At 38.9% G+C, this 27,868-nt stretch overlaps 1 protein-coding gene across 1 annotated transcript in view; it reads right to left on the bottom strand.

The window, feature by feature from the left end:
* Positions 1-277: 277 nt before the first annotated feature.
* Positions 278-27,868, bottom strand: part of ADAMTS5 (ADAM metallopeptidase with thrombospondin type 1 motif 5) — a 46,304-nt gene continuing 18,713 nt past the window's right edge. The window contains exons 3-8 of the mRNA XM_071562838.1: positions 20,070-20,237; positions 13,268-13,551; positions 11,915-12,098; positions 11,291-11,466; positions 10,439-10,614; positions 278-7,247 (exon numbers count right to left, since the gene is read on the bottom strand). Coding sequence (XP_071418939.1) covers positions 6,692-7,247; positions 10,439-10,614; positions 11,291-11,466; positions 11,915-12,098; positions 13,268-13,551; positions 20,070-20,237 — 1,544 coding nt within the window. The 3' untranslated portion in view covers positions 278-6,691. The remainder of the gene's footprint in view (positions 7,248-10,438; positions 10,615-11,290; positions 11,467-11,914; positions 12,099-13,267; positions 13,552-20,069; positions 20,238-27,868) is intronic.

Below are 27,868 nucleotides of genomic sequence, written 5' to 3'. Positions count from 1 at the left end.
ATAACATGGTTCTATTAGAATAGGAAATCTTCGTAATAGAAATCTTTTCTGAGGCTCTGAAGGGGCACTGCATACCACCTTGTGCACTTTCCTGTTATGTTTCTTGACTCCCCAAAACACTGTGCTGGAACTCCACCCCACCACAACTAAAGTTCAGTATTTACATACAGAAAGAATATTTATGCCTTAATGCAGGATCAGCTCAAGCTCTTTATGCTCCTCTGCCTGTAGTGGGGCACAAACAGGAAAGTGGCTCCAAATAAACCATATAAATAAGTATTTTGGACCTATGATACAGTTTATTACTTTTACTGAAATCACAGAATCAAATGTTTCAAGATTACAACTGGTAAATTGTACATACTTAATAGTTCACAAAACAAAATATTGGCCTTCAATGTTTCATAGTACAGTGTAGACCTTGTACAATTCAGTTCAAATTTTCAAATTTGCATAACATATTTTTAGGATGTAAACTGGCTGACATAGTAGTGCTCTAAAAATGTTAACTCTCCTCAATTAGACACATACTAGGATGAAAAAAAAGTTTTGTGACACATCCTGGTTTTTCAAAGGGTACTGGTATTTCATCCAAGTTATCTGTAAGGGACAGTGACACTTACCAGAATATGCTGATGCCACAGGCACATGAAGTTAACTAAGCAAAACCAAACACTGTCCTTTCCCCTTAGTCTTTTCTACAATACCTGGTTCATTTTATCTGTCTGACGCTGGGCAGGTGGTCTGGCTCTAGAAGTTAGAAGTGTTTATTGCTATACAGGAGTATATGCCAGCTCCAACTTGAACTCAGCATATTATTTCCTGTATCTGATGGGATTTTAACAATACCTTTATGCTTCACTGTCACTATGTTTCATATGAAAAACTATTTGAAGATTTCACAGTTTCTATGATAAATTGTGCAAACCAGTTACTATAAATTAATTAAAAATTATGCTGTCACAGTGATATCAGTTTGAAGCACCTCCTGCAAAGCCAAATGATGTAATGAAGTTATTCTAAATTTACTTAGGTATAAATAAACCCAGTGCAACTTTTCCCTCCTGCGAGTGGGAGTAATGGAGACCCAAATACTTCTTCCTTTTGTATTTATGTACACGTACATGTTTATATATACACAAACATACACATGCACACAAAAAAAATATGCACTCGCATTTAGGCACAGGGAAGCTCTACATGTGCCCATGTATGTGTTTCAACATGAACTAAGCCAGGCTGATGTGCGTGGAGATGATTTTACTGTCCTTATAGTGACCGTGAGCCCCCATAGACAACTTCCAGGGCAAAAAACATTGTGGGTTTTGTTGGCAACTTGTACCTCTGCAGTGTGCAGAGCAGTGGGATGGTACTGGGGTGCTTGGTATGGTATGTCTGGAGAGAAGCTCCTACACTACTCACCTATGTTTGGGCATTTCAAATTTTACACTCTGTCATTGAAAACTTGCACTTGTGATAAAATCTTCTAAGGCCCAAAGCTACCTTTTGGGGTTCCAGCTGAGGACTTAATTTCTCTTACATTAAGAATGATTACTGGTACACCTGATAAACCAGAAATGTTTGCATTTGCAATATTATTTAAAGCAAGAAGCTTTACCACACAGGATGGTATCAGAGTACCTACAGAAAAACCCCTCCCAAAAATATTGCAAATGACAAGTAGGAATGCAGTGATGCACTCTGGTAGCATAAAAATTAATCACTTCATTAAAAAAAGGAACAAATCCCTACAAACCTAGCACCTTTTTTTTCTGAAAATTGCAGCTCATGCTCAGAGAATCTAATTTTGCCTCTTGTCATAGGCTCCATCTTCCTAAGTGAAAAAGAACAGCATGGCATTCATTAGCATGAGGAGAAACATTCACCTAAACATACTGCTGAAAGCCCACAATTATTAGTGATACATCCTCACAAATCCTATTTTAAAGCTTTCCCTGAAGATCATCAAGGTCCCTTATTACCTATACATCCTCACAAATCCTATTTAAAGCCTTCCCTGAAGATCATCAAGGTCCCTTATTACCTATACATCCTCACAAATCCTGTTTAAAGCCTTCCCTGAAGATCAAGGTCTCAGCTTGTAGTCATTCCCTGGGATTTTGGATTGTGTCTTGAGGAAGGCAGCATCATGCACTGGCCATCACTAAGTCATCTAAAGCCTCATGGCTGGCTCTGGGTCTTCAGTAGTTGCCTGGGTGGCAACAGGGACTGCACAGAGAGACTGAGCTGGAATTGAACTTGGGTGAATGTGGGCACTGGTAAGCAAGGGAACTTTCAACAGCTTGTAATTGTTTATGTGCAGTTTGTAGTACTGCCCTTTCAGTTAATTGGCTACAGGAGTAATTTTTATTGTTAAATAAACTGCAGAAAAGCTGTAGGTTTGTCTGTATCACATTTTTCCCCTTACACTGGACCCAGTACTAGTTCTCTTGAGTTCTGCAGTAGCTGAACTGGGTGAAAAGTGGAAGCAAACAGATATGGTTATTTTCATGGAAACATGGTTTACTGGCTTTTTCACATTTAACTTTTCCTAATGTGGTGCAAAAAGCTAGAATGCAATGAAGTAAAACATTGCAAAGCCTTCCAAACTGGGCTTTTGACTTTTTATAGCCATACATACATATGTATATATGTATATTAACAATGAAATAATTGAAAAAGTAGTTTTGATGGTTCCTTCTTCATAAACCAAATCATATGTTGTTTGAGCTATTTTTTTAAAGAGGCACCCAAGAGTTTCTCTTTAATGTTTACACTTTAACATAAGAACCTGCATGAGAGAAGACTCACTTGCCATGCTGGCAACTCAGAGGGACTTCATTCACATATAGGGGACTCGCAGTTACTGTAAGTCTGTGCCTGCTACAATTAAATCACCAGCTTTAGTGGTCAGTCTGAGGTGTGCAGAATGAATTGCACACATCTAAGTGAAGCAAATCTGTTGTCTGACTTTTTCAGGAGCCATTATGGGGATTTTTTTTATGGTCCACAGACCTTTGTGACTCTCGAGTTGAGAGATTTCTGAAGTGAAGTGTAACAAGGAAGTTTGCACACGAGGTGTCACAAAATTACAAATCTAGAACTTACTCTAAGAAAATGATGGTAGCAGAAAAAGAATATACATCTATACAGTGTGCATACATGTATACGCATATACTCCCGTTTCATGCAGAAAGTTTTCTAAATAAAATCATACAAAAGAATAACCAGTGCCACATATTATGTAAACTCATAAGGTATACTTTCAACAAAAACCTGAAGCATAAATTAAAAGAGAGCGAGAAAGAGAGAGACAGAGATGATAGCAAAACATTTTAAATATAGAATTTGCACAATTGGTATTTTGTTAAATAAGAATAAATAAATTAATTACATCCATTCACATACCAGTTGTAAAAACAATAAATTATTTTATTTTTTTCAGTGCTGTGTTGCCTTTTTTTTTCTTTTTAAACAGTTGTTATTAGTCCACAAGATTATTCCCTCTCCCCCTTGTGATAAAACTGTTTCCGCAGGAGGGCAGCTAAATTTAATTTCTTGTATTCAGCCAAAACAAAGTTAACAGGCTTTTCCTAATGAGAATCTCTTATTTGAAAAGCAGGTGCTGTAAAAACCACCAATACTTAGAGGTCCAAATTCACCCAAGGGCACTGAAGTGTGTCCCAAAGTCAGTGTGAATTTAACACTGAGGATTGTTCCCTACTATGCCAAGAGCAAAACTCTGGGTTTCTATCCCCTAGGTGCATTTTTGAATCCAGCTTGGCACCACTGGGTAGTAATGTAAACAATGATGTAACAGGCTGAGTGACACAGAATTTAGTGAGAATAGATGTGGACATGACAAAGTCAGATACCTTGCAACCATTTTTCATTCATGACTTACATTAGATAGCCATGACTTACAGAAGGAAGGTTTGGGATTGGAATTTAACTACCAAGAACACTTAAAAAAGGAAGTATTAGCTACAGCAGCTGAACTAGTTTATCTTGGGCTTTTAGGGTCCTGCCTTGGTCTGTCCCCTTTGCCCTCCCACCACAGAAAGGCAACTGCTCTTTGCTTAAAATAATTTGCTTCGTTGCTACACTGGTGAAAAGGGCAAAGTCACTATAGTGGTTTGTTCTCATACTTATTTCTATTTCTATAAATAAACTCTTTCAGTGGAAAAGATACTCTTGATCTAAGGAAGCTTGAAATTTATAGCCATGTATGGTATTACTCTTCTGGAGCCTAAATAGCATCCAAAGTTTCATCGTCCTGTTTGAATAGATAATAAATTACTACCATGATGAAAACACATATACTTGTACATTCTGCCTCTATTATGAAAAAAACATAGGAAAACCAAATACCACTTAATGCAGCAGCTGAGACAAATGTCAAGTCTATGCTGAGACACATTAAATCTCCTGTGTTTCCATGATGGTTTCTATTTGTTATGGACTTTGTGGAGAGGTTCTAGAACATGTGTAATATATAGATAAATATAAAAATTTGATTATTTAAAAGGTAAATAAGGCATCCCAAAGTGATCTTATTTTAACAGGTTGAGAAGGCATAAATATTTACTTTCAAGCACTCTGCAAATATTCACAGACTCTCAGTTCCTAGGGTAAGATGAAGATTAAATGGGAAGTTTTCCTCAAGATCCACAATTTTGCATAGGCAACAGAATGCCACACAGTTTCTGAAAGCTGATTAGTAACATTTGTTGGTGATCCATTTAACAGAGGAGGAGGCCCTGCCTCTGTTACTGTTTATTTAGAACAAGGTACAAAAATAGATAGTTTTCCAGGTTTCACAGCTGTAGATGTAGCAACTCTATGCTGTTTTGAAATCATCACATGATTTCTAAGAGTTCATACAAACACACTACGGTTCCAAAAACATGTTTGTGTCAGCCTGGAGCCAGACCTGCCCTTCTTGCTACACACTACAGCAAGTCTTCCCTTCTGATTTCATGCCTGGGATTTTCAGAAGAGCCTCATGTATTTCAGTGCTTGAGTACCACTGACTCACAGCTGTCAGGCTTGTCTGAAAATCCTCCTACAGTCTTGTACTTTCCTATGTGGATGAACAAAGGAATAAAAGACAAATAGGATTGTACTTTCATCAGTATTTTTTTAACCATTTCTTTTGGTACCTGTTATCTTAGGGCTTAATTTAAAGACTGCTGATATGAAGAAGGAATTTCAACAGGATCGCTATCAGGCTTCCACCTGCATAAGGGGAAATGCCCATCCTCAGTTACAGAACTTCTATCAGACAATTTGGTATTCAGGAATTGCTGCCAATGATAACTATTATGAGCTACTGCCTGTACTGTGGAAACAGTCTTATTGATACTGGACAAGTCCTCCACATCCTGATGTGGTTTGACTTCCTAGTGACCCCTTTTCTTCCCAAATGTGGTAGATACACAAAACATGAATGCCTTCTATAGCTTTTAAAAAACCCCAAACAAACACAAAACAATGAAAAAGGACAAAGAGTTACAAACTTTTGCTGGTAAGATGAATACCAGAGTTAGATATGATGGACAAAACAGTGATAAAATAAGAACTGCTTGCTGTGTTTTTTTTACCTTTATAGCCTCTTGTTAGATTCAAGGTGTAAGCCATAGAGAAAATAACAGAAAAAGCAGTTGAACACAGCCTCAGAATATCTGAGCTTGAAGACACTTGATTATGTTACCTGTAGTTTTTTGTTAACTAGTTTCTACAAAATACAGTATGCCTTTGTTTCATGGAAGGAAGCAGCTAGCAGCTACTGTTCATTGACAAGGGACCCTAAGCTGTGGCAAAGCTGGAACTAGTGAAAGGTTTACAAGCACAGTGTACACAAATTCCTCTTAGCAGCCAAATCCTCTGTCCGTGAGTGCCTGACACACACAATGAGGAGTTGCTGATAGTCCTGGTATTTGAGCCATGTACATGTGAGGTTCCCTGGTCTGCAAGCTGCTGCAATGCTCCTGAGAATTTCTTGGTGGAAACACAGTATTTGCCATAGAATAATGATATACTTGGCAGGAAATTCCTAGCATGAAAATGTATTTCCTTTTGTCAAAACCAAAAGGTATTACTTTTTAAAAGCAGAAGTAAGTTCTTCATTTTCCAGTAAAACATCTGTGGCCCTTTCTGAAGAATGGACCGAGTCCACAAGGGCTGCAGATATACTTTGGTCAATCACTTTGCCTATGTAGTTTGTCTTTTGATTTTTTAATAGAACCAAGTGATATAAAGTGACATACCAGATGAAAGATATTTACAAAACAGTATAAAATAAGCTACCGTGGGGTTGTACATGTGATGTTTTCTAAAGACATACTGTATTAGAGGTAGGTGAAAAAGGGGAGATGATTCTGTAACCTTCAAATATCCCAGGCTCCTCCATTCACTAGTTTTTCTTCTTTTGCATTATTTTACTTTTTTTGCAGACACAGAGGGCATGTAATAACTTTAATGCCTACTTTTTTGACATATTAAGATCACCCTACTATTACTTAAAGCAGTGCACATCTTCATTTGGTCCAAATAGGCAGATTCTGCCCATAATTTGAGACTGTATGTAAGTACATTGACACCTTTGCTTCTCTCTGTCTGGGCAGACCTAATACCAGTATGTCAACAATGGCTTAATCAAACCTCTTTTAAAGAAGATCACAACCACAGGTTAACACTTTTTCAACAAGCACTGTTTAAATGCTGATGGTCTCTGAGAAAGAAGACAGCCCTTAGCTAGTTTTCCATGCCTGTCTTTGCACTGGACAGTCCTGGTGTGCCATCCTGTGTCACATGTTCGAGAACAAGAAAGCCACGGCCCCGTAACCCAGCGGGGTTGCGTGAGCTGTGGAGTCACTTTGCTGGTGACAGAATTAGTCATTTGCCCTTGTTTCTTTGGTACAAAGAAACTGTAGCGGACATCCACTGGCTGAGTTGGATCAGTTGCAAGTATCTGCACAATAAGAATCTCTTTTGTTGCAGAGTGTCCCATTGTGTGCAAAAAGTCATCTTTGTGGCTCCAGCCGCTGTAGTTCATGACAGTCCCATTGATGTCAATGATTGTTTCTGAAGTAGAGATCATGTATTTTCCATTGACAAGGTACTCACCATTTTTCTTCTTCAGGGCCAGGTAGGCAGTGAACCTGCTCTGGTCCTTAGTCTTGAACTGCCGAACTTTGATGTGGGTTGCCCCTTCAGGGATTTTCACTACATCTGTGTAACCCTTGCTGAATGAAGAGACAAAAAGAAGAGTATTCAGTAGCTAGCATGAAATAAGCCTCAAGTCTTGCTGCAATACTTCACAAAATCACTGGTATGACGCATCTTGCTTTGTTTCAGTTCAGGCCCCAAATCCATCCGGACTGAGGCTCATCGGCTCATCTAACATTAATTTGGCCCAGTTCTACTGTTAGTCTACTGTGTTGTTTTGAAGAAATTTCTATTGCACTTCTTTCAGATTGCTTAATCTTTAGCTTTAGTAACAATTTTATGTGTGTCAGTTTGACAAGGAATGAAAATAACAGATCGCTTTTATATTTCACCAAAGGGTGGGAGATATGAAATACGATGCACGCATTGCCTGCCAAGGAAAAGATGAGATATGCATTGGTTACAGCTGTTTCTTGCTGTCTTTGCTATAATGATGATTAAGGAAAGCATGAGCAGAGAAACAGCTGGGTAAAGGTACCTTGGGAACATTTAAAAATAATCTTGATCACTGAGAAAAAATTTGTTTACTTTGAAATTCATAAACCCACAGATTAATTGTCAAGTGTCTAGTAAGAGGGGCATACAAATGTTTCATTTGTATCATCGCAGAGTTCTCTCTGTTGCTACTTATGGCATAGCTTAAGTCAGATTTAGAAAAAGATACTAAATATTTTTACTGAAAGGGACAAGCATTCAAAACCTGCAAGTGTGCTGGAACTTATCACTATCTCAAGTATGTTATTTTAACTTTACTAATACATAGGAAAAACCCCTAAAGACTGTACATAGCTATAAGCTACCAGCTGGATTTGGAGACACACATTTCCCTTTCTAAATCCGTGACAGAACTATCCTGCAAGTATTCTATATCTGAACGTTTTAATGAGAAAAACATTAAAATATATTAAAATATATATTAGAAATATATATTAAAATATATATTAAAATACATAAGTGAAGAGGTGTCCTTTGGGATTGTTTAAAGAGCAGACTGCTAATTTTGAGAACTTCTGGCTGCATAAGTAGAGACTGCACATTCTACAAATGAAATGCTTGTGCTATATCTTTGCCATTTCCAGCAGTTATGGGACAATGACTAAAACTCTACTGATTTAGCACTTCCATAAAGATGAAGGAATATGTTGGAAAACAGGCTGGAGACTCTGCTCCACAGCACTGCACAACTATTTTTACATAACAGTTGCCAGAATAAGTCTGTTAAAAAATGCTATTAAAGTTATAAAATCGTTTGTTCAAAAACTAAAAGCAGTACAGAAGAATTCAAGTCATCTGCACAAAGAACTGTAACACTCCATGTGCACAAAGAAGTATGTGCAGGATCAATTTGCCTCTTTCCCAATTTCTGATAATTTGCCTTTACAGCTTTTAAAAAAAGATCTTAGGAATCAAGTTTCCCAGAAGATTATGTTTTGTCTGCTTTGAAAGAAAAAAAGTACAAACAAATATTGTATGGTAATTGTCTGCAATGGGAAATAAGAGTTTCTCCTTGGGCTCTTAATATTCCCTGCACACCTAATGTACAGAGTGCTACTCTTTGGTTTATAATGGACAGCAACATATGAGCTGCCATTTTTCAGTGGAGAAAAGACAATTTTACTGCAGTTACTGCCTTTTCATACACAACTGTAAAAACTGTTTACAAATAAGATTTCACTATTTTAATGAGGGATTTATTTTAAAGTCAATTGCTTGCATAAAAGAATCATCTTAAACATTTCAAGTAAAATTAAAATCCTTGTCAGTCCAAAATTCAATCAAAATCCAGTTATAACATACCTGGGGCTGGTTGACTATTACTTTCTAAATGGAGTAATGTTTTAAATGCATCAAGGTTGAATTTATATTTTACTCTCTGGCTAGTCTCATGTCAGGTGTTTTGGCATTGTTAGGAGAGCAATCATTGGTTTAGCAGGAAGAAGATTAGTTATGTTTATTTTTAGAATAAATTCACTTGCAAAGCCATTTTTGACTGCTATTATTCAGTATGTTGAAATGCATAGAAATAAAAGGTCATTTCAGGGGTCATATTTCAACTTCTAGTAGCTTTCAATATGCTATGTAGGAATTTGAAAGACATAAAACAAAATCAAGTTTATATATAAAAGACGTTACACTAATGCAGTCACTGATTCTGAATAGAAATTATTACTAAAAGTTCCTACATATAGATCACTACAGAAGTCCTCTGAGACCCTGGAATCTATATGAATGATAAATAAAATTCTTCATTTTTCTATTAAAAATTGAAAAGGGAGGAAAATGAGTTCAGATAGAAAGGAGACTTACTTGACATTGGTATTTCAGGACAAAGCCTACTGCCCCCACGGTGTGGTGAGGGAAAACCATGGGCGCGGTTCCTTTCTTTTTTTTTTTTACTCAACTCATGAAGTTTTAGTACAGTTACAAGGTTAACTTTGACAGAAAAAATGGATAACTGCTCTAAATATTTTGACTTAAAAAAATCCACCTGGAGATTGATATTATGCCAATGGACAGGAAGGGATATAGTCTCGCTTAAGCTGATGTTTACTTCCGACATCTCATCTAGTTATCTAAACTCCACACATACTCAGCAGTGTGAAAAGGTAATTTTAGGGTATAATCCCTCTCAGTTGTCAAGGAAAATGTTTATAGTGGTCTGCTTCTCTCCATTACTAATAAAAGGAATGTGTGTCACAAAATCAGGTGGGATTCTCCCACTGTCATTCAAAATAGATAATGTGAGAAAACATTCTCAGGGTGTAACTTGCTAATGCAAAAGCATCTGGGAAATGCAAAATTTCACAGATATGGAGATAATTCTGATCCCAAAAATTTTCTGATTCATTCCTCTTTCTTTTTCTCTCTCCTCTAGAAACCACAATCCATCTGACACAGCTTAGCAAATAGCACGAGTTGCTATGCCTTATTCTAGGCAGGCTTTCCATTAATGGGGTGCTCACCTGCATCACTGGCACTTTGTGTCAGAAATTAACTTGGTACAGTGTTTGGCCAGTTAATGATTTGCCAGTTTCAGGGTAATGCTAAGAACCAGCTATATACATTTGGACATGCAATAAAGTACATGCAATATACCTTTTTCTTAATCTTCCTATGAAAGCAAATTGCATTTAGAGACAGAAAGTAGCACATAGCAGAGCTACTATTTGCACAACAAGATACATTTACCAATGCTTGAGAGAAATACCTCTTTTTGGCAAAGGTGCCCATGACTTTTGTGCAGCTGGAGTTGTCTCCTCCACACACCCCACATTTGTCATACTGGAGCTTGGAACCGATGATGCCATCGCAACCAGTCCGGATGCATTTTCCTCGGACACAGACTGAATTACTGTATGGTCGACATTCAGTACCATCAGTTACCTGGGCAATCATAATGAGCCTCAGTTAAAACTCCACAGAAAAGATTAACTTTTTTGGATCTGACTGGCAGAACACAGTTCCTTATGTATGTCACCTAATCAGAACAGAGAACCTACCCTGCCCGACCAGACAATGTTTCTCTAACATTCCCAGCACAAAAGCAATTTAGCCAAGGGCTGAAAGCAGTGACAGGTAACTTTCAGTTTTAACTGCATCTGATAGAACAAACTGACCACAAGTCACATCCATACTGCTTGGTTAATTAACCTATATTTATTGTCTCTGTAAGAGTTACTCTGGACTCCCTAACTATAATTCAGGGCTAAAATTACCCTTATTCTCATAGTATTTTTTCTTTCTCCTCCAGAAAATTCTAGAGGAATGGAAAACTCCAAGCAGAAACTCCTTTATCCACTACTGAGAACAAACCAGTGCAGAGAGCACTAAAACGCCTGTATTTCTCATGAATTCACATACTGAGATGTGGAAAAACTTATCTCATTTTAGAGGCCAGTTCTGGTCCTCATGCCTAACCAGTGGACCAATTAAATCCAATCACACAGTGAAATCTTTGAATCATAGAATTAACTTCTTTTCCCTGGTTGGAGGGAAAGATTTCTAAGATATAGGACACTTTTACACTGGATCATGAAATCATGACTGGAGCTCCCATTACCTTCTGAGAAAACACCACATAATAGCCAGTTCCTTTGGCTCGGCAGATGAGCTTGCAGACATCTCCAGGAAGTACACCGGCATACTTGGGGACCCACTCAACAAACGTCTTGACACCCTTTGAATCAGACTGATAGCCATTCCTTGCTTCACATTGCTCTTGTCGAAAAGACTTAGCTGCAGAATTATTCACATAATTAGTGGCTATTTCATACCACACCGCAAATATCAATATGTCCATTTATTATTTCAGTTTCTTTTCAATTTCTTTTTTACATAATTTCTAAATTACATCATGTCCCTTCTTTACTTAGAACTGGCCATCCAATCCTTCAACTGCTTTAGCCTGGAAATCTTCCCATGGCATAATAAGCATTAAAAGTCTAAAGTTTGCATTGCATTTCATTTTCCAGGACTGAAATTCTTTTTCATTCAAGTGTCCTTTCTCTATGGCATCTGGTGGGGGATGTGGGTGAATAACTACGATATTGTATTAATGATTAATGTCTTGCTTTGGTAAATACATTTTGGGGAAATTACAGTAGACCTTTGTTGTGTCTTTCCACAGCAGATACTCAATATTTACTGTCTATGAACAGACAGGCTGGAGCATGAAGGCACTCACCATTGGGTGGGCAGGGAGCGATGTTGCAGGAGCGGTAGATGGCCCTCTTGCCCGTGCAGTATCGGCCATTGTTTCTGGGAGCTGGGTTATTGCAGTGGCGATAAGCAAACTGAACTCCTCCACCACATGGACGGGAGCACTGTCCCCAAGGTCCCCAGGAGCCCCAGTTACCATGGCTTGAAGCCTGCAACATAAGGAACAGCAGGAGGTAAGTTCATCATCCAAGTATGAATAAAGTTGTGGCATCTTGAAGTCACTGCTAGTATTTTCTTCACTGAAGGCAATTTCTTGGTGATTCTAATCATGGATAATGGATCTCAGGAGCCTTCCTTCTACCAGCAGGGTTAATTTCTGACTTTTATGTGCACATTGACAGCATTTCACTTGGCACTGTGCACACAAAGGTAATACTAGGCCTTGCTCTGCACAGTCGCCTTCACACTGTCTCATGGAAGACACCCATGCACCAGAAATAGTGCCCATAGTATCATGTGGTGCTCTCTTACTTTTTGATTTTCCTACCAAAAGGGCCCCTTAAACTGGCTGCAAGAGGTGTGGCTCCCAGAATATGTTCATAAAGCTAATCTATGATTAATTATATCTAATTACTGTGATGTGTAGGTATTGCTTTGAATTACTGGCAAGAGATGGAGTTGTCAACTCCGCTAGGCTGGCTACCTAGAAATAGTATTGCAATAGCACATAGAAGTCTATAAATCCATAAAAAGGGTATTAAAAGGGCTGTAGCTTGATTTAAATGGCTTTCATAGTTTGCAAATATTTTCAAAAAGCTCTACAAGTCCACACCTCTTCTGTAGCTCCTGTCTACCCAGTAAACCTAGAAGTATCTGAACCGATGGTTCTTGTGAGCCTGGAGACTCTTCAGATGTATAGTGGACTGAGGGGACTCTGTCACTGGAGTTATAAACTTTTCTGCTTCAGAAATTATCTTTTGTATTAACTTCATCCATCTTTCCCTTCAATGGAATTGGGGTCCTGAGGCCTTTCAGAGGAAGGATGCAAATTAAATTTACAGATTTAATTTATCTTGCACTTCATGGCCAAGAAGTCAGAGAGCTATGTCCTGATAACTGATTTAATGAATGGGCAAATCATTTAATCTGAAAGGATGCTCTCATTTTTCCACAAATGAAGGCTTTCATACTTCAAGAAGAAAACATGCCTCCTGAACCTCAGCAGCATTTTTCCTATATCCCTCACTCCAATTATGTGCTAAAAAAATAAGGCAGCTTTCAATCTGAGTTCCACGAAGACTAATTAACTCCCACAAAAATCAGCACCTTTGAGGATCACACCTTCTAAAATTCCCTGGGGTCACAGCTGGTCACTTACTGAGTAGTATTTCTTCTTTGTTTTGTCAACACATTTTCCTTGGAGGCAGATCCTTCCTTTTCCACATGGTGTTCCCTCGACAGCAGGGAGCTTCTTAGTCAGACAGACCATCTGCCCTTGGCGCACAACGGCACACCAGAGGCGAGAGCACACGTCCATACCGGGACACACCGTGTACTCGGGCCCGAACGCGAGCTTGCACTGACGAATGGCATCATAGGTTTGTCCCGGGAGCTCCTCAGGGCCCATGATGTGCTTTCTCGGTTGATCCAGCAAACAGTTACCTAGAAGAGCAATCCAATCTATTATTACTCACTTCGAGTTTTTTCTGCAGGGCTGCAAATCTGTCAGGAATCCATCAGGCAGAACAATAATGATAGCAAACCTCATTCAAAGGAAGCTGACATGGATGAGAAGGCTCTCTGAGGTGACATCAGGTTTTGCACAAGGTCTTACTGTTGCCACTGTGTTCTTACCCAGCAGCATACTAGGTGTCGAGCTACCTATTTCCAATCTGAGAGCATAAATGAGTTTTACTCAGGTCCTTTTGGTCTTTCTTCCTGGTTTTCTTTATGCAATGATTCTGGACACATTCCATACTATCGGTTTTTGCTTTAAAGAGTGAGCAAATAGGCAAAGGTGTCATCTGAATTTTGACACAGATGCCAGAAAAAACCTCAGACTTGTAGCCAATGAGGCACTTACCAACCCCCTCCCCCCTCAAAAAAAAATAACAAAAGGGAAAGAAAAATACCTAACAGACCAAAGTTAAAATAAAAGGTGCATCTCAAAACTAATTCTGGTGGTAAATCTGGACTGGACTTTCCTTCTAAGGAATGACACTTAGCTGCTTATGGAGTTAGTTTGAAGAGGGCTAGCCATTTAATAAAAACCCCATAAATAACAGAAAGAAAAAAAAGCATGAACATGTAGAATTGCCTATGTGTTTTAAGATTTACTACAGTGTTTGGCACACTCTAAACATGAGAATTTCCATTTATGTTCTAGGTATCTACTAAGAGCTATTTTTTTGCTATTGAAAACCTCACTTATTGACATGCAGAACTATTTAGTCAGTGTAACCTCTTTTACACTTCATGAAAGGGGTATGTGGTCTGAGCAAGCTTCACTTATCCGTGGTCAAAATAACTTACCACAATTTACCTCACTTTGGAATCTACACAGCATTCTTCGGCTGAAAAAAGCCTATCTACAAAAATCTCACTACTTGCACACAATGGAATAGAATATCAAGCTATGGCAGTGAATGTAAACAAATCAAGTATCTCAGTTCTCAATAACTTGGGATTTCCTTCCAGAACACATACTTATTGCAACTGTTACTCTGTTCCTTTAAAGACTAAGGCCAATGAACCAAAGTAGCCAAAAATTCTTTCTGCATTACCACTGACTACCAAAATCTGTCTTGTTAAACCTATTCCATTTTCTGACCCTGATTTACCTCAGCCTTATCTCAATTATGCTGACTTTTTTAATGCAGACAAGGTTTGCCAATGCTAACTCTCATGAGACAAAGATATTTAAAATTACCCTAGCATTCCAAATTTGTTGTAGTGTAAGATATTAGAGACAGGATGAGGAGTGAGGAAGCACCTATCTTTTTTCTAAAGTTTCTGAAAAGGACATCATTGGCAAAAGTTCTGGCAAAAATACACTTTGTAAAAGTAAATAACAGTGGAAATCCTACTTCATATATATACCATGTGATGAGAAAAGAAGCTAACACACTGCTAGGGCAATGATGCAAAGTCAGTAGCATGTCATCATTCAGTATTATTGTTGTAGTTTGGGATTATTATGTAAATTCTCTCCCCTGCCACTTAACTGCCCAGGCCAGCGGTTAACAAAAGAAGCAGTTAACTGTGATCGCTGGGGTGGGGGCAGGTTTGTCTCTTTTGGTTTTTTTTTTTTTGGATATTCTCCTCAGTCTTGGCTCGGCGGAAGGGGGGAGTGGGGACTCCAAGGAGGCAGGCTGCCCTGCTGGTTACTGCTGGGGTTTTTCCCTGGCTGTCTTGCCGCTGCCTACTTCGGACCACCTTTTCCTGCCGTGCTGCTGCCTGCCTTGGATTTGCTGCTGGTTGCTCGTACCTTTTCTGCTTCTTGGACGGGGAACACAGGGGGAAGAGACTGAGTCCATCTGAAAGCCCACTGCTCGTCTGTTTCGCTGGAGAGGGACTGAAACTCACTCTGCAGCCAGCCGAGCTGTGACAAGGACACTTAAGTATAACCTTTTCTCCCGGAGGAAAACCTGCTGGGTTTTGTTGTTGTTTTTTTTTTTCTCTTATGGTGTTAGGGAAGTGGGTTGCACTAGTCTGTTTACATATATATATATATATATAGCAGTTATCCTTCTTGTATTAAAATTCCTTTTCTTAAATTTGATAAAGAGTGGTGTGATTATTGTGGAGGAGGCCCCTCCCCTGCTTGTGGGTAAAACATTTTGGTTTTTCCCCTCAAACCGAGACAATTATACACTGCTATTGTACCTATACTGAAGTTTATCACACTCTCAGAACTGTTATTCAGTATTTTTGCACATCATAATAACACTTCATTTCACCATGACAGATACCAAATTTAGAGGAAAAAGAAAGGTGTCATCCTTGCATATACTTATCTGCCAATCATTTTAGTTAAAACTTATTCAAATACTTTTCACATGTGAGTAACAAACAAGTTTCGTAAGGTTACATAACAAGTATAGCATTTTCCCCCTCCAGAACACAAGGGAATGAGATCCAAACTTCCCCTGAACTGATGCTGCTCTGAGGAAATGTATAATTTCTATAAAGCCAAGTGTTCCACCTGATCTCACACTATTAATTCAAAATTGAACACAGTGAACATCCCTAAGGATTCTCCACAGGGAAAAAAATAAATTGGTAGAGAGTAGCAGTGTCTATGTTTAGACAGGCTGCAATGAAGTGCAGGTGTTTTTACCACCAGCTGGCCCAACCTCTTATATGCAATGGTAAAAAGGAATTGAAAAGTTGAAGAAAAGTTTGCCCTGGGCCCTCTGGGTGAGAAGTCAGAGGGGTCTTCAGTTCACTGTGTTAGACTTCAACATACACAGCATGTATATTCTGCTATTCCCCTTTTTTGTCCTAAGTACCAAAGAACATCTTTGTGCCCTAGAATAGAGCAACATTGTTGGCTGATGACAGTGATAATTAAGCCTTCTCATTATCTCTCTCAACGTTTTGCGTAATGTATCTTGGAGGAAAAAAAGGAGGAACAAGATCTGTGTAGAAAGCAGATAAGCAGGATATAAATTAATTAAAATACAAACAGTCCTTGTTTCAGGTTGCACTGAGCACTCCAGCTGAACACAACAAATTGCAGGCAATCATACCACAGCCTCATAGTTGGCATGACAGTAAAGGTGATTAGTACCTTTGGAAAGGCTTTGCTAAAAGCAGATGGAAATAAATGTCACTCTCTTCTGGACACCAGCTGGGCCTTTTCTTCCTAAATGCTGTCTGGGGTCATCTCATGAGTGTAAAAAAAATGGTGATATCATGACAATGCTGTTTATTGTTCTCAGTGCGGGCCTCAGGAGACAGAGAATTTAGCACCTTGATCCTTCCCAGACCTCCTGGTTGACCTTGGACAAGACATTTGTATCGGGATTTATTCAGCTGACTTTAACTGTATGTTATGCTGGTGTCTGCAATGCAGTCAGCTGTCAGATGTTACACCACACTATTTGTTTTTGAGGCAAACAATTTTGTAGTGTAAATCAGTACCAATAAGGCAACTGATGAGCTCGGCCAGTGCTGCTGATGCCATTGGTTAGACCCCTCCACACAATGATGGGAACTTAAATACCCAGTTCAGAAGCAGCTACCTACATAGTAAATATCCACATTTTATAAGAATAATAGGGTCCCCAATACCACTTTTCAAATTTATAAAACAGGAATATGAGTATTTGACAAAGTTATGCCAAGAAGTTAGAGTCAAGACTGTCATGCTTTCTATTACAGCAGTACAGGGTGAATATCTCAATCTACATAGGAAGCTAACTTAAAGCTTTGGTAAGACATTAACTGTTCATTTTAATACAATACTGCTCACAGATCCAAACTTCTGGACTTCATTCACATTTTGTTTTGCTTACTCATAGGAAGGAGCAGATGAAGTATTTTATTTCCTCACACCAATGCTGCCATGCCTTGTTTGTCATCCCAAAGCACAATTCATACGCTCATGCCTACTCAGATCTACGCTGTGCCTGCTGCACTTCTTGAAATTACACCCAAGTGAGTGAGGGTTGTTTCCTCTCCCTACCAGCATTTGAAAGAGATGGGATTTTCTTCTTTTTATGGCAAGATTGGAGGGGAGCACCTTCTTGAAAATAAAAGGAAGGGACACTGAAACTATGGGACAGTACATCTGCCACACCTAAGGAAAACACAAAAACAAGACACATACTTAATCTGAAGGAAACACAGAACTATGGCATGTTTGCACTGTCTCATTATCAGCCCAAAGCAGTTGGAAAGGCAGCATTGCTCTACTAGGCTCCTGTGCTTTCTGGTATGCTAAATATGCATTACAAATGGGAATTATGGAGCTATGGATTAATTCACTGTCTTGAGAGAAGAAAATAAAACTGTAAGATCTCTTCCTAAAATAACGTATGTCCTTTCAGCACAATAATTCGAGGAAAGTGCAATTTAAATCAGTGACTTCCATTCTTAATTCACAGACAGCATTTGCATTCTGTTAAGGCTGATCTTTGATATAAATTAAATAACTGTAAAATTATAAAGTTTAACAGAAAGGACAACTGTTATTCAGAAAAGGTCTCTGAAGGGCTGACCTACCAAGAAAAGGGATTCCCTAAACACTTTGTATTTGAAATCACACCAATAGTATCAGTAATAAAATTAATTCTCAGAGGACTATGGACCTCTATGATGAGAGGTTCAAATTTTCTATGGATTATTTCATTATACGAATAACACTTTAAGACTACATACCTGAGTTTTACATACTCCTGAGTTTTAGAAAGGGCAATGTACCCTAACCTATTCCTTAACGGACTGATAGATTCTAAGTCCTTTACGTGCAGCAAAGAATTCATGACTTTGTGAAAAGTTGGGCAGGTGGAAGGTACCCTTGCCCGTGGCAGGAAGTTGGATTTAGATGATCTTTAAGGTCCCTTCGAAACCAAACCATTTTCTGATTCCATGATTCAATGGCAAGTGTCGTAAGTTGAGGACTGCAAACCTTCTTGTACAGGAACTCAGCACTCATGATGAACAAGGAGACCATAATGCACCACTGAAGGATGTGAAGCTCTTGCCTATTTTTACATGAAAAAATTGGCAGAGTTATATTCTTAGACCTGTAGAACAGACTGTTACAGGTCCACCTTACTTAATTATTGAGACTGGGCCCAACTCATGAATAGGAATCCAAATTTCAAGCACCCATCAGACAGAAACAAGCCAAAGGTGAGGTGGGTAGGAGAAATGCTTTCTTTGCTTGCTTTACTGTTGGAGAAAGCAGCTTTCTGGATACATAGGGAAGAGGACAACTCAGGTCACAAAAACAAGGGAAACATTGAGAACAATGTTTCTACTTGCCTGCAGCAGGTGAGGAACGGAAGAGGAAACATAGTTCAGAGTTCCTTTTGCTCTGAAAGAGGCTATATATGGATGGTGAGAGAGGTCCCTTTTTTTACCCCAGTGAACCACATTGTACCTCATAATTAAACTCAAAAGGGAAAGTTCTCTTTGTATGTGGAATCTAACTTGGTAAAATTAAGTTAATGCCAGAGCAATATGGACCATAAAACAGGACAATACAGATTAATGGATCTAATAAAAAAGAGAGAAAAAATTAAGTCATTCTCCAATCAAGAAAAACAGGAGCAAATATTTCAGAGAGCACTGAAATCAGCCAACAAAATATTTAAGAGCAAACCGTTACATACAGCAGACATACCATAGTTTTTATCCATAAGCATTTCAGTTACCATAACAACTTGACCTATTCACTCAATTATGTCATTTTTATCTCAGCATTTTGGAATTTCAGTGGTTTGTTTAAGAACTGCTGTTGCTTTGGGAGCATAGTGAAGACTTTAAAATTCATTATAGAGTGAAGACTATGCTTTTCTATTTCTGCCTTTGGAAAATGAAAGTTTTGCACTTATTCTCTAAGGAGTAACTTTCATATTTAACAAATAGTTACATGACTTTGGAAGGTAAGCTTCTGGGGCAGAAGTTAACTTTTACCATATACAGCACAGAGGAGTCTTATTCTTGCTTGCACCCCCTCTACATAAACAAGGTAAATACAATGCCATTACAAATGTAATAAATGTAACAGCATTATAAACATAATAAATATCACTAATGAAAACAAAAGCTCATACTGGTAGTCTAACTCTAGGTAGATCATATCACCCATTTTAATTTCTGTGAGGAAAAAGCCCTTTCCTTGTGTCCTCTGTTTAAAGGACCCTCTGAGCTCATATCTCTGGCATTTGGGAAGACTAATTTCTGTCTTTTAAATAAAGCTCTCAATTTTCCAAACCAAAGTATTGCCAACATACACTCCACCAACTCTTTCTTTTCTTTTGCATTAGAACCATTGGAGGGAGGGTGAGACTCTGTCAGCCTTTTAGATTGCTGCCTAGCTTTGCAAACACTTCCAAGATAGTCCTGAAGATGACCAAGGAATGAACAAACTGCCATAAAATGTTGTTATTTAAACAGATCACACTAAAAAACAACATGTACCTGACACAAGGTGTGATAATACATACCATGACCATCATCAAAAAATTCTGTAATAGTTGCTGAAGTGCATTTGGACCAGGGTTTTGAAGCATCAATGCTGGTCAGAATGGAGGACATCAGGCGCTTGTCTTCCATGGAGCCAAAGTTCTCTTCACAAAATTTGGAGTCATCATGGGAAAGCCCAAGCAAGTGCCCTATAGATACGAAACCAATTAAAAAATTATATGACTATCAGTAACAGAATTTACCAGGTGGAGCTCACAGCCATGGCAAAATTGTATAATTGTATAATTCACTCCCAAATTCTGAAGAGCAGCTCAAAGCAGGGCACTTGAAATGTGGTATCTCTCCTCAAAGAAAAAACAAAAAAAGCTGTGACAGTTTACACCATTACACATAGCAAAGAAATAATGCCATCAGCTGACATCACTGAACTGTAGTAACTGGAACTTGATGGAGGCTAAAGGGTACTGTATTACTATTATATTGGTCAACAATTTAGTTCTTACTGTTTCTCCAGATCATCTTCAGCAATAAAGACTAATACTTTACTCTGTAAAGGCACTCTGCAACTGCTACAATATCTTCTTAAATGGACGAAAATCCAAATATTTATGCTGCAACCAAACAATATCTTGAATTCTTACATAAACAGTCTTAAATCCTTTGTGTCCAGGGGACTTCAGTCCAGTGCTACATAAGTTCTGTTAAGTGTGACAGTCCCTAGCTGCCAGAGTTCAAGAAGCATTTGGACAACACTCTGAGGCACATGCTGGGATTGTTGGGACTGCTCTGTGCAGGGCCAGAAGCTGGACTTTGATGATCCTTCTGGGTCCCTTCCAACTCAGGTTATTCTATGATTCCATGAACCTTTCCTGTAGATCAGTGATACGCATCTTCTCTCCTCTCTGGGCAAAAATAATAGACTTGCAGGTAACACACCCTCTTCACTCTACAAACATCAGATTTAACTTTAATTTCCATGCCCACACCAGATCATTTCACAGCCTACTTAATATCCAAGAAGTAGAAGAATGAATGGGAACAAATGGGAATAAATCTGCAGAGAATTCAAGCCTGAACTTAACATTCACAGTCTTCAAGCTAAGCCAGGAGATGATTAATCCGACATCCAGGGCTAGAGCATGAGTGCTTTAATAAGGACAAAGACCACCCATGAAAGCCACTGCAGAGAAATAAACCTGATGCCCTGAAAAAGGCATATTGTAGTATTCTGCAATAAACAAAAGCCTTGCAGCTTCATGTTTTGGTATAACTACTGTAGATTAGCTGTAAGGTGACACAAACAATAGGGAAACTGACAGCCAGGTAACATATTCTGATATCCACAGTCATAGGCATGACAATAGTAATAATAACAACTACAATACAGACTGAAAAAGAAGAACATCAGCACATTCTATCCATTTTTCTTCTATAAACTTGCTGTTGTGTTGTTTTCATTTGCTTTGGGACAGAACTCTGGAGGAAAGAGATGGAGGCAGAACTCACTGGCAAACTGTATCCGAGATTAGTAAAGCAGCTGTCAAAGCAGAAGTCTGTGTTAAGGCTACAGGAGGTCAGAAATTAGGGGTTTTTTTCTGTGAAAGAAGCCAAGGTATCATCTAGCAGCCTTACTTATACTCTGGGTTCCTGACCAAAGGATGGAGCTACAGGAAAAGTGCCCAGAGGACCTTGATCTGTCACTCCCAGTTGTAGCAGTGAGGCCTGAAAAGAGCCAGTCTATCTTCTGCAGCTACTGAATCCCCACTGGAGGGAGGTGGGAAGGAGAATAAAGAGGGCATTTATCTTTTTTGCTCTTCTTTAGATGTGCACACATTTACCAACATCATTCAAACAGAGTTTCTATTTTGAATAAAAGGCCATGTAATGCCTAATAAATGCAAGTAAGAATTTATTCAAGGGATCTGGGTTAATACTGATGGGAGTTAATATTCCTTGCCCTGTTACTACTGTTGCTAATTGCTACTGAAGTGCTATATCACAAGTACATTGCTGTAAAACTGTAATGAATCAAACTTTCACACCAAAGGCATGTCTACCTTCTAGTATAGAAGAATTTGGCTTATTTTTTTCAGCTAGATAACCTACCTTCCTTTGCAATACTTACTATATATGGCCAGATAATGTTATTTTTATACTGCACTGAGACACAGCTGAGTATCAGGAGGTATTATCAAGTTTCCAGTCTGATATAGCACTATGTAAAGACGTGCTCTGAAGAGATGACAACTTTTTTTTATTTAAGACAAATGCTGGTACTGAGCAAAATAATTCACTACTAAGATTATTATATCAAAGTGATGGATTTCTCTGTCAGAGAAACCAAATATTCAGGGCACCACTCCTAACCTACAGAGCAAATTCTGTGGAAGTGTCACAGGTTGAGGGTTTGATGCATCAGCAGCTACTGTGCCAAGGACTGCCTCTGACTTTGCCAAAGTCGCAGACAGCGACAACAAGCGTCTTCAGGAAACGCAAAGTTGATGTTATTTTTGGCTGCTGTTCTATGCTGTCTTATTGCTGAGCTTGTATTCATGCTAAAGCACTGATGAGCACAGGTCACACCTCACAACTGAGGGCTGTGGGCAGAACAGACAGGTTAATGAACCTCAACATATGCCTAGGAGTAATATAACTAAAAACATTTTCTGCTGACATTAAATAACTCCTTGTAGCACATTTCATCAGTGTTCCACTAACCTAAGCAGGGAGCAGGAGAGGCCTATCCCCTGGCTTTTGCTGATGGACCCCTCAATATGCGGTACAGCCCTTCATTTAAATCAGGATCCCACACACTCTGCTTTGCAGAGCTGTTAGAGGTTTCAGCCCCTTTCCTATATTTAACTTGAATCCATTCACTTCAATATGCACACACTACCAATCAATTGAACAGAAATATTTGCAAAACATTAGCCCAGTCAGCAAGAAAACACCAGGCTGGTTAGACTTGAGCTTCACTAGAGCAATCTTCTCTGAGACAACTTGTATGATCAAAGATTGCAGAAGAATGCTTTTGTATTTACTGTCCCAAGAGTGCTCATAGTTGTAGAAATTACTTCACTGCAGCATGGTTGTGAAATAAAGTAATGAGGCTCTCTCAGTGGAAAATGAGTTTCACTTCTAAGTCATTGGTTTGGTAGTTAACAGCTCTTGGTGAATAAAAAAACCCAGAGGATTATCTGAGGAGCTTGGCTGAATAACATCACATGGCACACAACACATGTTCAGTGTAGGACACGAATGACAGTTGAGCGCAGACCAGCAACTTGAGAACTTAATTTTTCAGAGTGCTCAACATTCAGCACCACACAGAACAACCCAGAACTCTGTGATATGAAGCATTCAGTCTCATAGGGCAGAATTCAAGTTTCTTAACCTTAATAGCCTCTGGTACCATTCTCCAACAGTCCATCAATTTATGATAAAAATTTGCTGTCCGTACAAATCCCTTTCTTGCATAACTGTACTTCACCTTTCGGAACTGTTCATTTTATGTGAAGGACAGTCCATCTGAGCACATAATTAAAGACTTAATACAATGCACATATTCACAGCCCTGTTAACACTGGCTTCCAAATGCACAACTTCAGCACCTCTGAGTTTGTCTGCTACCTAACGCATCCTTTCAGTGTTCTGTAGTTCTGAAAATGCCTCTCTGCCTTTCCTACATGTGTTTTTCAGCTCCAGCTCCTCCTGAAGTGCAATTTGTAAGCAATTTCAGCTTAGACTACCTACTGTCAAAGCAATGTAATCACACCACACCAAACATAGGAAATCCTACAGCCAAGCAACGTGAATGCCCCTGGAGCAGGCCAGGAAGTACACTGTGCTGTAGCTTGCTCTGGCTTCCCATCCTGAAGATGGTTTAGTTTCCTTTCCCCTCAGCTCTGAGATACACACTTGACTGCAGAGAATGAAACTGCTGAATTGTGAACCAAAACTGTTCTCATTCCTTTCTTTTTTTCCCCTTCATACAGATAAAAAAAGTTTTTCTTCAGAGGATGCCTGAAACCAAGTTTCAAGTTCTTCACTTTGAGCAGAGAGATTGAAAATTTTTTCATTACCTGATTACAATTTAGTCTCCCTCACAGAAAATGCTGGACAGTCTTTGTGAAGAAGTTCAGAGTAAATAAATAAAATTAAATGCTTCTCAGGCAACTATTCAACACAGAACATTTTATCCCAAATACTTTGGCAAAAGCACAGGAATCTGAAACAGGGTCATCTTCTGGTAAGTGTCAAGCTAGCAGCTTCACCTTTAATTAGAGTGCAGCACAACTTCTATACTTCACAGTGGAAAATGGGGTGAACTGAGGACACACCTCATTAACAGCATCTACTTTCTCATATTAAATCAGGCCATTGTTCTAATGCATGATGAGAAGTAAGACACTTACTTGGCAGACTTCAGCCTTTTGAGGAGAAGCTTCCCAAAGTATCTGTGAATCTCTCGTTATGTTTCAAAGTGTCAAAAATAATTTTAAAAGTCTTGACAAGGAAAGAAGCAATAAGTAGTAAGTAATTTCCAAAAACATAATTCTGATTGTCAGCTTCTAAATTAGCCATCAATGACGTTAGTGAAGATAATAGCTGTTTATAGCATTTAATATATGGATTTTAGCTCTCCATACAGATTTGTCAGTTAATTTTGTATGCATGCTTACAAATAGCATGAATGCAACTTTCAAACGATTTTATGGAAACCAAAAATCCTAATTCTTATCCCAGTCTAAATTTCTCTTTGTACTAACTTCACCTTTTAAGGCATTCTGGCCAGGCTTAAAAGTCATTAGAGCATATGACAAACTTCCAATGATGCTTAAAGCTGTTTTTGCATTTCATTAAAAGGAATCAAAATTCAAAACATCACAGGGCTCTGTAATCTCTAAATGGTGCCTATCTAAGTTATGCTCTTTTTAGCAAAGAAGTGAGAACAACAGACTACTTCAATGCCTGTGCCTGCCCTTCATCCTTTTGCATCCCAAAATTAAAGACGGGACACTTCCTTTCCTACTTCAAAAAGTCTCCCCCAACACCCCTTGCATGCATGAACGTGTAGTTATTATCACATATTGTTCAGGACATTAGGGTGATTTCTGGAAGTACTGTTGGGGTGCTTCCCTTCATAAGAACTTGAGTTACAAGGCTACAAGTGATCCTTCAAATGATCCTGAATGTAACCAGAACTCCAAAGAATGCTTTGTACAAAAGCAGACTTAAGGAAAACAATTTTATAAAAAAGGGTTTTAAAAAGAATGTCAATTTTAGCACCATACCATTTTCTACTACTATAAACATCAAACCAGGCTATTGAAAAAAAAAGAAAGGGCTCCCAGCAGCTGCATAAAATGATGACTGATTGAGAATGAGTTAGTAGATCATCTGATGTTTTCTACTTAATGAAGCATCTTACTGGTGTTGACAGTTCCCACTGAGTGAAAATGACATAATATAATTTTACCAGCAGGATGGTGTTTAGTTAAGTTATGCTGTAGGAATGCACAAAATGGTGGAAGAAACAGATGGAAAGGAGGTAGGTTTTGTCCTCATGGAAGCGGAGTTAGTTAGCCTTCTTGTGAATTGGTTCTGTCCCAAATGGAAAAAAGACCAAGCACCTAAATGGGCTGATGCCCTTTTCTCACAGCCTTCCTTCTTCCCTTGATGGGGGAGACAAAGTGTAACTCCATCAGTAAACTGTTGAAAGTGGTATGACAGCAACTTGCAGGCTTCGGACTCGAATATATTCTGAAAAGTCATCTGCAAGGGGCTCTTGGCACAGCTCAACCAGATTCTGAAGCAAAAGGAGCCAACAGTAGCCATCAGCCCCTGGATCCCAGTTCACCTGCACTGTCTGCATTCCTGCACAGGAACTGCAGAGGCTTCACCACCCCAATTACTACTGAAGACCTGCTATCTGACACAGCCCAAGAGGAAATAATACCTGCTATGTGTTCAAAAAGAATTCCTATGCCTTGTAGGCATAGGGGGTATATAAGCAGGGAATACTCCAATGCAGTTATGACAAGTCAGCTAAAACTTCGATCATCTCTAAATATCAGGACACAATGAGCGCTGCAGGGAAATCAGGTGTGCACCAGAGCTGTGTTGGATGTGTAGTGGAGCACACTGGACTGCAGCTATCTTACTCCTAAGAGCACTGGGAAGCAAAAGAGAATCACAGAATATCCTGGGCTGGAAGGAACCAACAAGGATCACCCAAATCCAGCTCCTGGCCCTGCATGGAATAGCCCCAAGAATCACACCATGGTGCCTGAGAGTATTGTCCAAATGCTTCTTGAAGTTTGGGTATTTCTGATTTTTCTTAATATATAGTTCTAGACTATCTGTAGAGGGTCTCTGAGTGAACAGCATGCAAGATTATTTCATTCAATTTCATTTTCCTCAAGCATAAGAAGCAAGAAAACAGTGTCCACAATGTACAGCAAGCAAACCGCAGCTTCTGCTAAAGGACAAATCATGGTGGCTCTCCTGGAAAAAAACCAACAACAATCTTGTTTATGGACATACAATGATCTCTAATGCTTGAACAGAACAGCATGGCAAAGTACAGCTCTTGCACTCAATTTGACCACAGGACACATGCAAAGTGACACAGTATGCTAAAAAATGCTGCGGGCATTGTAATTTGTTTTCTTAGAAAAGCTCAGTTCTGATGAAGCATGTGTTTTCCAGTGAGGTCATGCCTTTCACCTAATTTTCAGTTGGGATGACTGGGGTACAAAAGAAGGTCAAGTGATTTGCCTAAGGTTACCCAGTGAGTCACTGGCTCTCATGGGATCAGGATTCAGGAAGCTCCTGGCTCAACATTCTGTGGTCTAATCACCAGCCCATATCTTCTGCATTAGCCTCCCACTCTCTCCTTTGGTAAACAAAGATTGAATGTGGTAGCTCTTTCAAAACAAAACCATTTCTTTTCGCATGTACTGTTTTTCTAAATTGTGTGAGTACATGACTCCTTGTTAAGAACTTCATCCTGGTATAACTTAGAAATCCTCTGGAAGTCATGGGAATTTTGCACGAAAAATGATGGGCCTAAGCAATAACAATTCATAAAGTTGCTTCTTTTATAAAACAGGAGTGATTTGAGTTACACAAGCTTACAAAAAAATTGCACAGCATATAAAACTGGCAATTTCTCCTTCTTCATCCTTGAACTTCCCTCCCAATTTTCTTTTCTTTGACTGCTATCAATCACTTATGACACAAAAAAGAATAAAAAAATCATTTCTCTCCCTTAAATCTCCAGCCCAGAGGCAGTTTTTAATATTTCTGGCTTAAAAGAGTTTTTCAGACTGAAAGAAACAATAGTCTGAAGTGTAGCTTCTTTTCAGGAGCAGACATAAAAAAGCCACAATCAGACATTCATACACCAGTGGTGCAGACTTTACACAAAACAAACTCGTGCTGGAATGGCTTGTTATAACAGACTTCTGTGGGAGATCACAGATACATCACCCCATCAGACAGGCAATTTGCAGGCAACATGTTCTGCCCAGGCATTGCAGACAAGGCAGAGACCACTATGCCCACACAGACCAAATAATCATTAAAAAGATATTGTCTTGGAGGTCCACATACATCTGCTGCACTAATTAATGGGGCATGTAGAAGATAGATAATAATTTTAATGAAAAAGTGGGACATGGTGAAACCTATTTCACACCTATTTAACTCAGAGTAACTTGCAAAGAATATAATTCATGGCAGCTCATGGTAAATGAACAAACTCCAGGAGAGTATACAGTGCAGAAATGTTTTCATTGCATTGCCTGCTGTCTGT

The sequence above is a fragment of the Pithys albifrons genome, chromosome 1 (assembly GCF_047495875.1).
Source record: "Pithys albifrons albifrons isolate INPA30051 chromosome 1, PitAlb_v1, whole genome shotgun sequence".
Taxonomy (NCBI): domain Eukaryota; kingdom Metazoa; phylum Chordata; class Aves; order Passeriformes; family Thamnophilidae; genus Pithys; species Pithys albifrons.
Note: the sequence above shows the minus strand (reverse complement) of the source record. Positions and strands in the feature narration are given on the sequence as shown.